Source organism: Squalius cephalus (assembly GCF_949319135.1).
Source record: "Squalius cephalus genome assembly, chromosome: 13".
In the NCBI taxonomy this organism is placed as follows: Eukaryota; Metazoa; Chordata; class Actinopteri; order Cypriniformes; family Leuciscidae; genus Squalius; species Squalius cephalus.
In genome coordinates this window covers 5619065-5636796 of record NC_137134.1, presented here as the reverse complement: position 1 = coordinate 5636796, position 17732 = coordinate 5619065, and the positions used below count along the sequence as shown (strand labels likewise).

Sequence of the window (17732 nt, the reverse complement as noted above, 5' to 3'; positions counted from 1 at the left end):
GCGCGGATCCTGTGTCAGCTCATGAATATTCAACGACTCCGGGCCTCATGAATATTTAATTATCACTGTTTCTTTCATAACATCAACAATGGACTATCAGTGGATTATGGAACTCCACTAATAAACTTTTCTAAAATTGTGTTGTTGCTGTGATGATATTCAAAACCAGCTTTTTTGTTTATTTTTTTATATTTATTTTTACAAAAAAAAAAAAAAAAAAAGAATCTGACATTATCTAAATATTTTATTGTAATCCATTAAATTAGTTTAGAATTTCAATTTACTGTTTTACTACTATGTTATATTAAAAATATATGTATTATGTTAAATATTAATGATACATTTTAATTACATTTTAAACAACACACTGTAAATAAATAATACATACATTTATAATAAATTTGACATATTATGCATTTAATCATCAATTTGTTAGTTCAACACAATTTAAAATATTACAAAACACCTAACATTTTTATCCAGAATACCCAAATGTATAATAAGATGTATTAAATATTGTAATATATTAATGTATGTTATACCTCATACCTTAAATAATTTGTGTTATTGTATTAAATTGCATGTGTTTTTAATGAGTGAAGTGATAATAAAGCTAAAATAAAATATTATGCCTATTATGCAAAGAATATGCCTTGGCAACTAATAATATATAAGTTAAAGTGCTGAAGTTACTAAAACTGAAATAAAAATAAAGCAAAATAGAAAGCACATGAAAATATAATAAAAATGACTAAAGAACATAAAATAAATTAAAACATACTAAAATAAGTATAGAAAAAGCAAAAAATAAATGAAAAATAAAATGTTTATAATGTTGAATAGAAAAATGTTAAAGTTTATTGAACACATTATTTAGGAATAATTTGTTATTGTAAAAATGTAATAAAATGTAATAAAAATGTGTGCATTTTCACATGTAATGTATTACACTGTAAAAAGTGAACAGTTGGATCAACTTAAAAAAAATACTTCAATTGGTAACACCTAAAGAAATTAAGTTTTCTCAACTTAAATTATCACATTTTATCATGAAAAACGTGATAATTTAAGTTGAGAAAACTTAATTTCTTTAGGTGTTACCAATTGAAGTAATTTTTTTGTAATAATAATGTAATAATAATGTGATATACATAAAGTATAAGTTATATAATGTATTCAATATTTTGTGTTATAATAGTAATACTTTTAAGACACTCCAGGACACTTCACAGCGTAAAGCCGTAATAAAGCAATACAAAAACACAAACATATAATTATTTAACAATAAATATCATTCAATCAAATTAGTAAAAGCTATTGAAAACAAATGAGTTTTAATCTGAGTTTTAATAGAATCCAACTAATGAATATTCCATTATTTCGGCGCAGAACTACTGAAAACCCTCACGCAATATTGTGTAGCTTTTGTTTTGTTTTGTTTGTTTGTTTGTATATAATGCCAGAAGTGAAAATCTTTCACAGCAGAGGATGAAGACTACAGAAAAATCATGTCGAGGGATGTTGTCATTCGCAGATTGCAGGATAAGAAATGTGGGTCAAATGTGTTGTGAAGCCATTCCTCAGGTCAACTGTAAACACACCTCATCATCACTGAAAACGAGATGCACATGTTCATCTGTGGAGATCCAGTGATTCACACACAGTCTCATGAGTCAGTCAAACGTACTGAGGAAGATTCCAGTGTTTGAAACAGAGTCCATCTGTGATGAGGAACAGTTGTTAGGTCTCGGAGTTCAGTCTTCCTCCCATGGGAAACACACCTGTCCCGAGCAGAGCGAGCCTCCACAAGTGCACTCAAGACATCTTTACATTAAAAGAGCTATATGTAAGAATGCTCATGTATTAATCGCTTTTTTGTTGCCAATGTGTGACCAGCTTGTACCAAAACCTAAAAAATGAGACCTTCCCAGACAAGGTTTGTCTATGAAAGCCTGTAGTCTGATTATTAGGCTATGTGAAGGACTCGGGTATTTTTTCCCGGGAAAATCCAAAGGGTGTGTTTATAGTCAAAGTATCGTAACAGTGAACATGAACTAACCTCATCTGTCGACATGATGGCTACATCTGAAACTGACTTTATATCTCGCAATTCTGACTTTATAACTCACAATTTTGACTTTATATCTCGCAATTCTGACTTTATATCTCGCAATTCTGACTTTATATCTCACAATTCTGACTTAATAACTCACAATTCTGACTTTATATCTCGCAATTGCGATTTAACATATATCTCGCAATTCTGACTTTATATCTTGCAATTCTGACTTTATATCACGCAATTCTGACTTTATATCACGCAATTCTGACTTTATATCTCGCAATTCTGACTTTATATCTCACAATTCAGACTTTATATCTCACAATTCAGACTTTATATCTTGCAATTCTGACTTTATAACTCCCAATTCTGACTTTATATCTCACAATTCAGACTTTATATCTTGCAATTCTGACTTTATAACTCCCAATTCTGACTTATATCTCACAATTCAGACTTTATATCTCGCAATTCTGACTTTATATCTCACAATTCTGACTTAATAACTCACAATTCTGACTTTATATCTCGCAATTCTGACTTTATTTCTCGCAATTCTGACTTTATATCTCGCAATTCTGACTTTATATCTCGCAATTCTGACTTTATTTCTCGCAATTCTGACTTATCTCGCAATTCTGACTTTATATCTCACAATTCTGACTTTATATCTCGCAATTCTGACTTTATATCTCGCAATTCTAACTTTATATCTCGCAATTCTGACTTTATATCTCGCAATTGCGATTTAACATATATCTCGCAATTCTGACTTTATATCTCGCAATTCTGACTTTATATCTCGCAATTCTGACTTTATATCTTGCAATTCTGACTTTATATCACGCAATTCTGACTTTATATCACGCAATTCTGACTTTATATCACGCAATTCTGACTTTATATCTCGCAATTCTGACTTTATATCTCACAATTCAGACTTTATATCTTGCAATTCTGACTTTATAACTCCCAATTCTGACTTTATATCTCACAATTCAGACTTTATATCTCGCAATTCTGACTTTATATCTCAATTCTGACTTTATATCTCACAATTCAGACTTTATATCTCGCAATTCTGACTTTATATCTCAATTCTGACTTTATATCTCACAATTCAGACTTTATATCTCGCAATTGCAATTTAACATATATCTCGCAATTCTGACTTTATATCTTGCAATTCTGACTTTATATCTCGCAATTGCGATTTTACATATATCGCAATTCTGACTTTATATCTCGCAATTCTGACTTTATATCTCACAATTCTGACTTTATATCTCACAATTCTGACTTTATATCTCGCAATTCTGACTTTATATCTCGCAATTCTGACTTTATAACTCGCAATTCTGACTTTATATCTCGCAATTCTGACTTTATATTTCACAATTCTGACTTTATATCTCACAATTCAGACTTTATATCTCGCAATTCTGACTTTATATCTCACAATTCTGACTTTATATCTCGCAATTCTGACTTTATATCTCGCAATTCTGACTTTATTTCTCGCAATTCTGACTTTATATCCGCAATTCTGACTTTATATCTCACAATTCTGACTTTATTTCTCACAATTCTGACTTTATATCTCACAATTCTGACTTTATAACTCACAATTCTGACTTTATATCTTGCAATTCTAACTTTATATCTCACAATTCTGACTTTATATCACGCAATTCTGACTTTATATCTCGCAATTGCGATTTTACATATATCGCAATTCTGTCTTTATATCTCGCAATTCTGACTTTATAACTCACAATTCTGACTTTATATCTCGCAATTCTGACTTTATATCTCGCAATTCTGACTTTATATCTCGCAATTCTGACTTTATATCTCGCAATTCAGACTTTATATCTCGCAATTCTGACTTTATATCTCGCAATTCTGACTTTATATCTCACAATTCAGACTTTATATCTCGCAATTCTTACTTTATATCTCGCAATTGCAATTTAAAGGTCCCGTTGCATGCGATTCCATGTTTCAAAGTTTAGTTAGTGTGTAATGTTGTTGTTAGAGTATAAATAATATCTGTAAAATTATAACGCTCAAAGTTCAATGCCAAGCGAGATATTTTATTTAACAGAAGTTGACTACAAAAAACGCCGGGATTGGACTACACCCCTCTACTTCCTGCTTTAGTGACATCACCAGAACCGTGTTTAGACTAAACTCCGCCCACAGGAACACAGGCGTATTGATGGCGAAATGTCAACAGACGGTTGATGTTTATCTATAATCGGATACCGCAAAAGTTTAATTCGAAGTTGTTAGTTTGCTCTGTCCATTTCACCACGGACTGTTTTTCTAACCTGGGATAATATCAAGCAGACTTCTCTCAGCATTTCATACTGACGAAGGGGGCAATTTCAACTATATTCCAGCAAGCGGTAAGTACAAGTAGTGATTTAATATGGAAGTAGCGATCAACTTCACATCGTTTCTCTTAGTAGGATGAAAATAATCTTACTTAAACTGTGATTAATATACAGAAAGCGATCACAGAACAATCCCTTTCCAATCGGCCAAGCTGTGACACACAGCGCGAGTTTATATGGACACTTGCCAAAACTCGTTATGAAATCAATGACGCTGTTACACTGCACAACGAAGCTCTTACTGTATTTATATGCCTCATGTTTGCATTGGTGAAATCATTAGTGAGTGCAGAAACTGCGTTGCAATGATAAGATCTTTCACGCGATCAACAGGCTGTCATCTGCTCAATGCTCATCATCACTGCAATTTTCTATGTGATTGAAATAGATCTAAATACTTAAAAAACTTCTCACGATTCGTTAATCCCGATAGCTGTAATAGTAAAAACGTATAATAGCTGTAATAGTAAAAGTTTTCCAGATAGTTCCACATGTAATGCCAGATATTTCATATGCAAGCATTTCAGCCAATCACAGCAGAGGGCGTTTACACTGAAGTCTCACAGCAGACACGCCCCTTCAAACAGAGTGTTCAAACCAGGGAATGAAATCAGGCTAGGAAATATGCCTTTTACTTCTAAATTATAACAATTTTTGATCTAAAAAACATACTAACATTATAAGGGCAACCCTGGAAACATGATAAAATAATAAAAATAATCCATGGAATGGGACCTTTAACATATATCTCGCAATTCTGACTTTATATCTCGCAATTGCGATTTAACATATATCTCGCAATTCTGACTTTATCTCGCAATTGCGATTTAACATATCTCGCAATTCTGACTTTATATCTTGCAATTCTAACTTTATATCTCACAATTCTGACTTTATATCACGCAATTGCGATTTTACATATATCGCAATTCTGTCTTTATATCTCGCAATTCTGACTTTATATCTCGCAATTGCGATTTAACATATATCTCGCAATTATGACTTTATATCTCGCAATTGCGATTTAACATATATCTCGCAATTCTGACTTTATCTCGCAATTGCGATTTAACATATCTCGCAATTCTGACTTTATATCTTGCAATTCTGTCTTTATATCTCGCAATTCTGACTTTATATCTCGCAATTCTGACTTTATATCTCGCAATTCTGACTTTATATCTCGCAATTCTGACTTTATATCTCGCAATTCTGACTTTATATCTCACAATTCAGACTTTATATCTCGCAATTGCGATTTAACATATATCTCGCAATTCTGACTTTATATCTTGCAATTCTAACTTTATATCTCACAATTCTGTCTTTATATCTCGCAATTCTGACTTTATAACTCACAATTCTGACTTTATATGTCGCAATTCTGACTTTATATCTCGCAATTCTGACTTTATATCTCGCAATTCAGACTTTATATCTCGCAATTGCAATTTAACATATATCTCGCAATTCTGACTTTATATCTCGGAATTGCGATTTAACATATCTCGCAATTCTGACTTTATATCTTGCAATTCTAACTTTATATCTCACAATTCTGACTTTATATCTCGCAATTCTGACTTTATATCTCGCAATTCTGACTTTATATCTCGCAATTCTGACTTTATATCTCGCAATTCTGACTTTATATCTCACAATTCTGTCTTTATATCTCACAATTCTGACTTTATATCTCACAATTCTGACTTTATATCTCGCAATTCTGACTTTATATCTCGCAATTCTGACTTTATATCTCGCAATTCTGACTTTATATCTCACAATTCTGACTTTATATCTCGGAATTGCGATTTAACATATCTCGCAATTCTGACTTTATATCTTGCAATTCTAACTTTATATCTCACAATTCTGACTTTATATCTCGCAATTCTGACTTTATATCTCGCAATTCTGACTTTATATCTCGCAATTCTGACTTTATATCTTGCAATTCTAACTTTATATCTCACAATTCTGTCTTTATATCTCGCAATTCTGACTTTATAACTCACAATTCTGACTTTATATGTCGCAATTCTGACTTTATATCTCGCAATTCTGACTTTATATCTCGCAATTCAGACTTTATATCTCGCAATTGCAATTTAACATATATCTCGCAATTCTGACTTTATATCTCGGAATTGCGATTTAACATATCTCGCAATTCTGACTTTATATCTTGCAATTCTAACTTTATATCTCACAATTCTAACTTTATATCTCACAATTCTGACTTTATATCTCGCAATTCTGACTTTATATCTCGCAATTCTGACTTTATATCTCACAATTCAGACTTTATATCTCGCAATTGCAATTTAACATATATCTCGCAATTCTGACTTTATATCTCGGAATTGCGATTTAACATATCTCGCAATTCTGACTTTATATCTTGCAATTCTAACTTTATATCTCACAATTCTGACTTTATATCTCGCAATTGCTATTTTACATATATCGCAATTCTGTCTTTATATCTCGCAATTCTGACTTTATATCTCGCAATTCTGACTTTATATCTCGCAATTCTGACTTTATATCACGCATTTCTGACTTTATATCTCGCAATTCTGACTTTATATCTCGCAATTGCGATTTTACATATATCCTGCAATTCTGACTTTATATCTCGCAATTCTGATTTTATAAAACAAATGTGACTTTAAGTATATCACCCAATTCTGACTTTAAAACTCTCAATTGTGACTTTATATCACGCAATTCTGAAAAAAGTCAGAATTGCAGATAAAAAGTTGCAATTAGATTTTTTATTTTTTATTCAGTGGTGGAAACAAGCTTCCATAGAAATTGCACATTCTCTTGAGAAAGTACATATTTTGAAAAAGTACTTACTTTATAGGGTTAGTTAACCAAAAAATGAAAATTCTGTCAGTAATCACTCTCCCTCATGTTGGTCCAACCCCGTAAAACTTTCGTTCATCTTCAGAACACAAATTAAGGTATTTCTGATGAGATCTGAGAGCTGTCTCACTCCTCATAGGCTGCAAGGTAATCGAGATCTGCCATCCCAGAAAAGTTAGTAAAGACATTGTTAAAATAGTCCAAGTGACTACAGTGGCTCAACCTTAAGTTTATCAAGCGACGAGAATACTTTTTGTGCGCAAAACAAAACAAAAATAACGACTTTATTCAACTATTCATGACGTGAGTTCACGAGAGTGCCAAGACGCATGCGTGAGAACTGAGATTTATCATCTATAAATACAATTTATGTACTTACAAAGTACATAATTATATTGGATATTTAAATAAGTTATGCATTATATATATATATACAGTACTGTGCAAAAGTCTTTGGCATATTAATATCCCCACCCCAAAAATGTCCCCAAAAAAGGTTTTAAGTCAGTTATTTCTATCTTTTGCTGTAGTGTGTCAGTAGGAAATATCAGTTTACATTTCCAAACATTCTTTTTACCATTAATTGTAATAATCCAGTGAGATTTGTGTATGCACAAGGAGTCTGACAACAGCCGGTCTGATCTGATCTCACCATCATCGAGTCCGTCTGTGATTACATGAAGAAACAGAAGAAACTGAGACAGACTAAATCCAGAAGAAGTGCGGGAACGTCTCTGAGACGCTTGAAGAAACCTTAAAACATGTTGTATTTAAACATGTTGTACATGATGATAAAATGTCATGTGTTAAGTCACTCAGTCAACATTTTGTTCATTTAAAAGCCAGACATCATTGTTAATGTTATATTGTTATATTAATGTTAAATAAAAAGTGCAAAGTGCTGCTAATTTTATTTGTTTGCTTGTTGAAATGAATTCAGTGTGTGTATCTGTACTTTTTGAACATTTCCAGCACATTTGAACAATACCGTGTTTGATCACCTATAATCGTGATATGAAATGTTCATACCGCTTCCTCTCCAGTTGATGAATTATGACAGTGTTTAACCTTATGGTGTTTATATCATTCCTGCAGCACTGAGACCTCAGACATAACTCAGAGCAGCCGCACTGCATTATGGGATGTGCACTTGCATGCGCTGCTCTCGTGTCTGTGTAATACTGTTAAAGTTACACCACAACCTCTGGGTAAAGCCAACTAGAGCACAAGGGAGTGGATGACTTCGCTAACTTTAGATTAAACGTTAGCAATTAGCAAATTAATCATTATCCTGACACAAGGAAACAGTTTACCTGAACTCCAACAACGGCTGAATGACTCATGATCATCTGACTGAAGGAAAAAAGAACGTTTGCTTCAGGCAGATTTCACTCAGAGTAAACCTGATACCAGTTTGTTTGCATTAAAGTCACCCTGAAATCAAAATGTACAAGCCTTATTTTTGTATGGAATATTGCAGTGTTTATTTATAAATGATTTATCGGTGCACATCTTTATTGTTTTAAATTCATGTTCTGGTAATCTTGAATGAGAATATCTTCCTCTTGCAGCAGCTCTTCTCTGATGATGTGGGCGGGGCTATAACCTGTCAATCACATGAGATCAGCCAATAGCAAACCACAACCATCCAATCAATTCCCCACAGACAAAATCAAGCCCCGCCCACATTTGTTCTTGTTCCTGAAGCGTTTCACTCAGATATACGGCACAATAGAGAAGAAAAGACCAGCGCAACTTCAGTTTTATGCTGACTTAATAGGATCACACATGCTAAATTTGATGGATTATGTTTTTATTACAGGAACTGATGAAAAAACAACTAAAAACACATGAATACAGTTCAAATGTTAACAGTGCAATGCGTATTGAGGAAAAAGGCAGTTTAATGGTCAACTTGTTCTTATTACCAGGTCCATTCGGACATCTGACATTTACATATAAAGTGTGGCACTCTCAGCTGCATTTCACACATTTCTTTTTTACATTTTGTGCACAGAATTCTGCAGATGTAGTAAGTGCAGGAAATGCTAAAACACTGCAGATTCAGCGCGATCATTACTCTACATTGTGGACACTTAAGAAAGAGTGCAATAACTGATCAAGAAGACATTCAGTAAAATTGGTCCTAAATGTGCATATATTGCCGGGAACGTAAACCCCTTGCCCAAAAATACACACGATACACCCTCCAGTTCCATGTGCACATGCTTATTATGAAGCAAAGGCATCTGTTAATACTTGTGGCACAAATGAATCTATCAAATCTGCATTGATTTTCCTCTAAGAAACAGCTGGAGCATCACTGGTTTAAAGGGTTAGTTCACCCAAACATGAAAATTCTGTCATTATTTCCTCACCCTCATGTTGTTCCAGACCTGAATGAGTTTCGTTCATCTTCAGAACACAAACGAAGATATTTTAATGAGATCTGAGCGATTTCTGGCCCTCCATTGACAGCTACGCAACTACCACTTTGACGCCTCAGAAAGCTCATAAAGAGATCGTAAAACTGAAAGTGAGAGACTCGATCACTTTATATGATGAACAGATTTAGTCTTTTATGCACATCAGATATGGTAATCAGAAGCTCAAGCACGAGAGCCAATGAGGTTCATTCTCACATGTCACACAATTACAGTCGAGTTTCTGTTCACGTGCGCTCATCAATGTTTATATGTGAATAAAAGCCTAAATTCATAATCTATTCTAAATTAATAATCTGGATTATATGGATTCGAATCATTTCTAGTACAATCTCTTTTTATGAACTTTTTGAAGTTTTGGGTGAATAGACTGTCAATGGAGGGACAGAAATCGCTCAGATTTCATTAAAATATCTTCATTTGTGTTCTGAAGATGAACGGGAGTCTTAACGACATAAGGGCGAGTAAATGATGACAGAATTTTCATTTTCAGGGTGAACTGACCCTTTAAGGTCATATTAAACCTGAAGGTGTAAGCACACAGCTGTCCTTGCTCACAGCAGAGGAGTGTGTGGAGTGTGTGTGTGCTCTACTTGATGTTGCGCAGCACCCGTCGGCAGTGGCTGCTCTTGAGCTCGGCCAGCGCTCGCTCCAGCTCCTGGATGAGGTGCTGCAGGGTGGAGGGGTCCGTCTGAAGCACACGCGCCCTGAGACTCGCCCCGTCCTCCAGGACCAGCTTCAGGCTCACGCTGGGCTTCAGCTGCTGCCGGAGAGCCCTGCTGGACACCTGCAACACACACACACACCGTTAGGATACAGCGAGGGATCATGTGCAGGAACGTTCAGATTGGTGTGTTTGGTGCCGGTCGCACCTGAACGTCGAGCCTCCACTCCAGGTTGTGGTAATGTGGGAGGCTGGGGGCGAGTTTGCCGAGGATCTGCCGGATCTCCTTCCTGTTCTCCAAATACAGCTGGAGCAGGAGCTGATTGAGCTCCTCCGAGAACCCCAACACCAGCACTGAGTCCTGGAAATCCCCCTCCGAAACCTGCAGGATACACATGGACATGCGCTATGAGGCGAGGGCTCACTGGCACACAGTGTCTGAGGAGGATCAGTGCAGACGCACCATGAGTTTGGTGCTCTCTGTGAGGAGGTACATCAAGCCCTCCACCCCGTGCTGGACGCTCTCCGCGGGCACATTCAGCTTCCCTGCCACAGCAACAGATCAACACGCTCATCAACAACAGCACAGGGACGGCACACTCATCAGATCATCAACAACAGCACAGGGACGGCACACTCATCAGATCATCAACAACACTTCACTCACGTGCCGCTCCCTCAAAGATTTTAGGGTTTGAGCCCTTCTTCAGAAACTCCACAGCAATTCGGCCAAACTCTCCAACAACTGGCAAACAGAAAACACACTGAAGATCATATATGACGCTTTAGTATTATATTGATTATGATGGAGTTTGTGTGGTAAACATTATGAACTATGTAATAGGAGCGTCAGTCACTATTCTCTCACACACAAAGAATATATCTGTTATATACATTATATCTTGCTTATTTCTGACATGGAATAAACTATTTAATTAAAAAAACTTTATATCTCACAATTCAGACTTTGTCCACAAAACTATTAGACAAAATATATCTGATTTGCCAGATATACTCGTGAGGTATAAGCAATTATAATAATTGTGAGGTATAAGCAATTATAATAATTTTAATAAATCATAATAACACAATTACCTTTTTGTTTTACTTTTATTTCGTTGCGGAAACAAGCTTCCATAGTTTACAGTGCAAAAGTCTAGCATTTTTTTAGCATTTTGAAAGATGTGTAACTAATAAATGTTATGCTAAAATTAAATATTTATAATTCCTGCTGTATAAAACGAAGAATATCACATTACATTGACTATAAATAGGTGGAAACACTAAAACAAAAATAGAAGATAGTTGTGTTCTCAAAGTTTTTAACCCCACTGTTAAGTAACCGTCATCTTATATGGCGGGCATATTTATTACAGATAAACAGATACTGTATTATAAACATAAACAATACTATGTGGTTTCCTGCAGTTTTTGAATCACTTACCCGCAGAATCCACCTCTGATAAGAAACCTAAATGCTCCTTGTGTTCCTCAGATAAAACTAACAGCATTTTCTGACGCTTTTAATATATCATCACACAAAATAAAGACAATATTTGCACATGAAATGATGTTTAGTGAAGCTTCTTCTGCATGACGGTCACATGATCAGCGGTGCGCCCCTCAACACAGTCCGAGTGAAACAAGCGAGCAGAGCCGCAGTTCAGTTCCAGACGACAACGAGTCATTCAGCTGTTGAATCATGCTTTACACATATCAATGCGCTTCTAAAATAAGTAATACAAGTTAATATGTGTGAAAATACACCAAAATTACACAATAACAACATATTTCAGTTTCATTTCTATTCGTATTGTTTATTTGATTGATTAATTTTTGTACATCACACGTTATGATGAATGTCACATGACAGTTTCTGTGTTCAAAGATATTGACATGTCTAAAAAATAAAATAAAAATAGAACTGACAAATGATGAATAAATGAGAGAAAATACAACTCAAATATGGATATAATATGAGTGTATAATGAGGCAATGGTACTATAGCCTGTAGTAAGAGCTAAAGCTGTTATTGTTAAGCACGGTTCCTCACAGTCCCTACAACTCCTTCAGTCCTGACAATTATTATTCATATATATATATATAGCTCGGTACTTTAATGAAATAGTAACTAAATAATAAAATATTAAGGAATCAAATTTACATTATTTTACTATGCAATAGGCTACTAGTTGGTGAACAGTGTTTCATGTCTTAGTCTTTCATGTCTTCATTTACAATGACTGGATTGCTGTCTTGACCAGTCAGCATCCAAGATCGGAGCCATATCAAATCCCGGACAGCTAAAGTGACAAATATAGAGTCTCTAAAGAGAGAAAATGGTTTTGATGTTTTTACTAGCGGCACCAAACTGAATAGCAAACATATTGAATGTTTTAAAACAGGGTTCCCAAACCACTCCCAATCTGTCATTGGTCAGACGCGAGTAAAAACATGAACACAACTGGAGGGTTTCTTTATAGAAGAAATTGAAGTGTAATTCTAATTGAAAGAGACGCTGACACTGTTTTTCATGTTTAATACTGTAAAGCTGCTGCTTTTAAACAGTCTAGTGTATAAAGTGCTGTATAAATAAACGTGACGTGAGTGGAGAGCTGAATTGCAGAGCTGGCTCAAACATCCACATCTCTATGATCAGATGCTTTCTGAACGGCTGCTTTCTCACCGCTGTCAGTTTTGTTGTGTGTTTATGTTGTTATTGAGAGGAAAGAGAGCAGCACATATTCACATGTTCATCTAAACGCTGATCTCAGCATCGTGGACTTCATCGGGATGTTCACTAACAGTATAGCGCTAGTCACGTATTTCAAACTTATTTTTACCCCTACACATGAAGAACGAAAATAACTTTACTGACAGTATATCGTATGGTTATGGTTAGTGTTTAGGTCAGGGATTAGTATTTGTTTGAGCTTTGTGTAGGCATGGCCATTATGGAGGGGTTAACTAGCCAATCACAGAGCCACAGTTTTCACACTGTTCAGGAAGTCAACCTCCGAACGGCTCACCCATAGTCTGGGAAACATGGAAGTATTTAAACATTGTTATTGTTAATAACTATAACCAACCTAGCAACGGCCGAGCAGTAAGTGGCATTTTCTCTGAGAGTTTAAAGGTTTCCTGAGGGATGTCAGCTATCTTGTCTGATTTTATAGGATCCACTGACGAGGAAACGCCTGCGCCTGATATCTGGGAAAGAGTGAGGTAACGGCCAGTCCTCAACGCTCCGGCACTATTTTCAGCTGGCAGGATTTCCTCTGGGTTCTTCCTCCCACATGCCCCGTTTCTCTCGTCGTCTCCTCTTCATGGGGGAGGAAGCAGCTGTGGCAGCGCTACTGATGCACTCTGGGAAGGCGGAGGAAGGACCCACAAAGGGTGATGTCACTGGGAAGCCACGGATGATCCTTCGACCTCTATATATCCTCTCAATGCTCTGCCTCTGGGATTTGAGGACATCTTCTGCATGGGAAAGCCATCAGTATGCCAACCTGTATTCCCAATGGATGGCGTCGTCTTGCCTGAGCCTTGTGTATCCAGGTCTAGTTCAAAAGATAGATGTGCATTGGTAGAGAGAACCCAGGAAAGTTGACAATGGTGTAAAGTTGTCCGACATCGGCTGCATGTGTAGGAAACTTCAATGGTCTGGATGGTCGATCTCGTAGCACCATGTGCAGTACGGATGGACGGAGAAAGGATCTTCTGCTTCTGATCCTCCTCTCCTGATAGGCAAATCTGCAGCACCAATGAGCAATGTGGTCTGTGTAGTTTAACTGATTATCAATCACAACTCTCAACTGGCCGTCCTGGAGAAGTTGGGTTGGGCTGCAGGACCACGAGCAGTTCTGTCTTGGCAAGGTTGAGTTGAAGATGGTGGTCCTTCATCCAGCAGAGATGTGAGCAGCTCCCGTCGGATCATCCGGCTGGAATGAGAGGTATAGAGTTGTGTGTCATTAGCATAGCAGTTGTAGCAAATAGAGATGACGCTGAACTGCTTGTTTGTGTCCTCTCTCAGAAACTCATTCAAGCCTTCCCAAGTTTCCAGGAGACATTTGCCTCCTGTGACAGAATCTTTATTAGTTGCATTCGCTGAGAAAATGTGCTTATTAATCCTCAATGATGTGCAGTGCATCATCCAGGTACCCATTCAATCAATTCTGGGCTGGTTTTGTTGCTCAAACCTGGAAACCCCGACGCTTGTAACGTGTTGGTGTTGTGCCCGATCCCTCTTACACACTCTCCATCAGACAGGACTGCCATTTGAGGCAATCAAGCATAATCGACTGCATATAAAGTTGCCCTAAGACATTATTGAACATTTGCCATCTCCTTAGTGTGTCCTCATCTATATCTAGTGAGCTTCCAGGAGTTTCCACGGAGAATGAGAAAGTGTTTGATAGGGAAGAAATCCACTGTAAAGAGATTAGTGTTCAGGGAAGGAGGAGGCGGGAACCGGCGAACGTTTCAACACTTTAATTATTAAAGGGGTGGTATAATGCCCCTTCCACAAGATGTAAAATAAGTCTCTGATGTCCCCAGAGAGTGTGTGTGTGAAGTTTTAGCTCAACATACCCCACAGATATTTTTATATAGCATGTTAAAGTTGTCACTTTTTGAGGGTGAGCAAAAACACACCGTTTTGTGTCTGTTCCTTTAAATGCAAATGAGCTGCTGCTCCCGGCACAGGGGGCGGAGCTTCAACAGCTTGCACTCACACACACATGCACTGAACATTGGTGATGTCACTAACCCGGGAGGATTGTGGTGTAGTCTCTACCAGCCGTTTGTTGTAGTCCTTAAAAAGTGATTTCTGTAAAAGCAAATATCTTGAACTTTGAGCGTTGTAACTTTGCAGATGTTGTTTATGCTCAAACAGCAACATTACACACTAACTAAAGTTAGAAAAGTCAAATCATAATCAGCCACCCCTTTAAATAATTTCCTCTCTTGTCTTGCACTGTCGTCGCTCCTCCTTTTCTTCCTCCAGGTCTTCGTCTGTGAGACTCGAGCCGGTGCGGCTCATTAACAGTCGCACCGTTCCCACGGCTCTCGGCCTCGCCCCGGTGCCACATCACTACCTCTGATAAACTAATAAATAAAAATAACTTTCAATCCCGATTTGCAGTCTGGACATCTCAGCACTAGTTGCTGAAAGTCAGAGTCAAGGTCCTTGCAGAGTCTGAAATTCTTGTCCAAAATTTTCGCGTTAAAAAATAAATACGACCTCAATTACGTTAACACACGGCCTCCCAAACTTTCGTCCGTCATAAAAAAATTCAGATCGGGTTTAGATTTTCTGCATTTTTCGCATCCCTAGCAAGCATTTTGAGAGGTGTTTAGACAATTCAGAGCCTCCGAATGACGAATACGAAATTACGCATTCGAAAATTTCGGACTCAGTGTGTAAGGATCTTCAGATTTTGGCCAGTCGAATCGTATAGTGCATGATGGCACACACTCCCATATTTTACTTTCAGACTATGATTCTTTTCATACGGAGAAGATCAGAGTTTGATGAGTTCAGAATGATCTGACAGTCTGTTAGAATGTGATCTTCATTGTTTAGTGTCTGATGCCCAGTTTGTCTCTGTAACCATTTACAGAGTTAGAAAGTGCATGATGCCTACACACATGTATATCTGTATAACTTCTGTGCCTCTGTCAGTGATTAGATGCTTTCACAGAAGTAATATACCAGTTTGCACAGCCTGAGCAGGTTTCAGTCACAGAGATGAAGGACGCTCCTGGTGGACAGTCTGAAGGAACTGACGGGGGAACCAATCTCAGGGACACCACCGACTTTAGCTTGGACATGAAGGATCTCAGTAAAGTTGCTGGTCCCATTATGTGAAATGTCTCTGAACACATGAAGAATTGCTTTGTTGACTTCCTGTTTAAGGCAGAGCTTGTTTACTTGTATTAGAACAAGACAAACAAGTGTAGCATTGTCTAAAAGCAGAGGTCTTCACTGTCCTGAAGAGTTTAGCAACAACCCTAATCAAACACACCTGAACCAGCGGATCAAGCTCTTCAGGACTGCTCGGCAGCCACAGGTCTGTGTGTTGAACAGCTCTGATTTATAGTGCACACTTCCCACCCAGTGGTGACTCCTGCTAACTACAGCACAGCAAACATTACACAACTATCAACAAATGCTTGAAACTCCCCCAAAATAAGGCAAATATAATCAAGTATGGTAGGGGAGATTAAATTAAATATATGAGCTTTACTTTTATGATATTTTATATGTATATGTTTATATTATATAAGTTTTCTATGACATATATGTTCAGAATAACACATATGTCAGGATGGGTAAAAGGTGGAGACCTCTGGGGTGAGACCGGCCAGAATCCACATTTTAAAAGGCCTTTTCACTTTTCATGCTGTGTGTTAATTTAATGTTCGCTAATAGTTCACCTAATAGTTCTGTTTCTAACAATGATCCACCAAATTGTACTTTGTTAATAGTGCCATAATTGTGGATTAAAATATCAACCTTTATCTTTTACACTTAGACTTGAGTGTGTGCATTTCCATTATCTGACTGTGTAAATTACAGAAGTTATAATATCACAGACTTTTATAATATGCCATTTTTGTATGCAACACATAATAATCTTAACATGTTATATTTCACAAATCAAATGGATAAAACAACTGATAAGCCAAATCTGTAACAGTTTTTCACAGGGTCAAACTGCCAAATATCACATTGAAAAAATGATGTTGTAATAGCCTACTGTTTGCAGACAGACTGAATATTGGCACTTATAGGAATATAAATATATTTCTGAGACACACTTGTATTAAAGAAGTTGCAATTTATATCAATTAATTAATATAATTTAATTATAATTAAATGATGTTCATTCATATCGTTTTATATAATCAAAATTAAGTGATTTTTTTTTTCATTGGTGTCCAATAATTTCCTATTTCTTATGAGAAATACATTATTATTCCTCCAGGCGGCGCTTGATGGCTCAGAAAAACAATGTTTCTGTCTTGTTAGATAGATTGTACGCTAAAAAGTATATTGAAAATAAATACATATTAAACCAAACTTCTTTGGTTTTCCTGTTACCCGCTAATGGTTCAATATATAGACAAGACTATAATTCTGATTTGAAGGGGGAAAAAAAATCTTCTACTATTTATATCCCTGAAAGTAGCATTTACACAAAATAATAAACAATTTAAGAGCATAACAAAAATCTACCGCTTATCCATGAGCTGTCAGTTTATCTCGTTTCACTGCGCATGCCCGC

The 17732-nt window shown here is 36.4% G+C and overlaps 1 protein-coding gene across 1 annotated transcript; it reads right to left on the bottom strand.

Annotated features, from left to right (window-relative positions):
* Positions 1-8799: 8799 nt before the first annotated feature.
* On the bottom strand, positions 8800-12087 carry commd2 (COMM domain containing 2). Its single transcript, XM_079889813.1, has 5 exons — positions 11888-12087; positions 11111-11188; positions 10907-10989; positions 10652-10825; positions 8800-10566 (listed from the first exon to the last, which is right to left on the bottom strand). The coding sequence occupies exons 1-5, from the start codon at positions 11952-11954 to the stop codon at positions 10369-10371; spliced, it is 600 nt and encodes a 199-aa protein (XP_079745939.1). The 5' UTR covers positions 11955-12087; the 3' UTR covers positions 8800-10368.
* Between the last annotated feature and the right edge of the window lie 5645 nt (positions 12088-17732).

Bases quoted from the DNA above. Each gene is read 5' to 3' on its own strand.
- commd2 (XM_079889813.1), bottom strand. From the start codon at position 11,954: ATGCTGTTAGTTTTATCTGAGGAACACAAGGAGCATTTAGGTTTCTTA. The intron at 11,189-11,887 runs GTAAGTGATTCA...TCTGTTTGCCAG, and splicing joins ATCAGAGGTGGATTCTGCGG to TTGTTGGAGAGTTTGGCCGA. The intron at 10,567-10,651 runs GTGCGACCGGCA...TGTGTGTTGCAG, and splicing joins AGTGGAGGCTCGACGTTCAG to GTGTCCAGCAGGGCTCTCCG.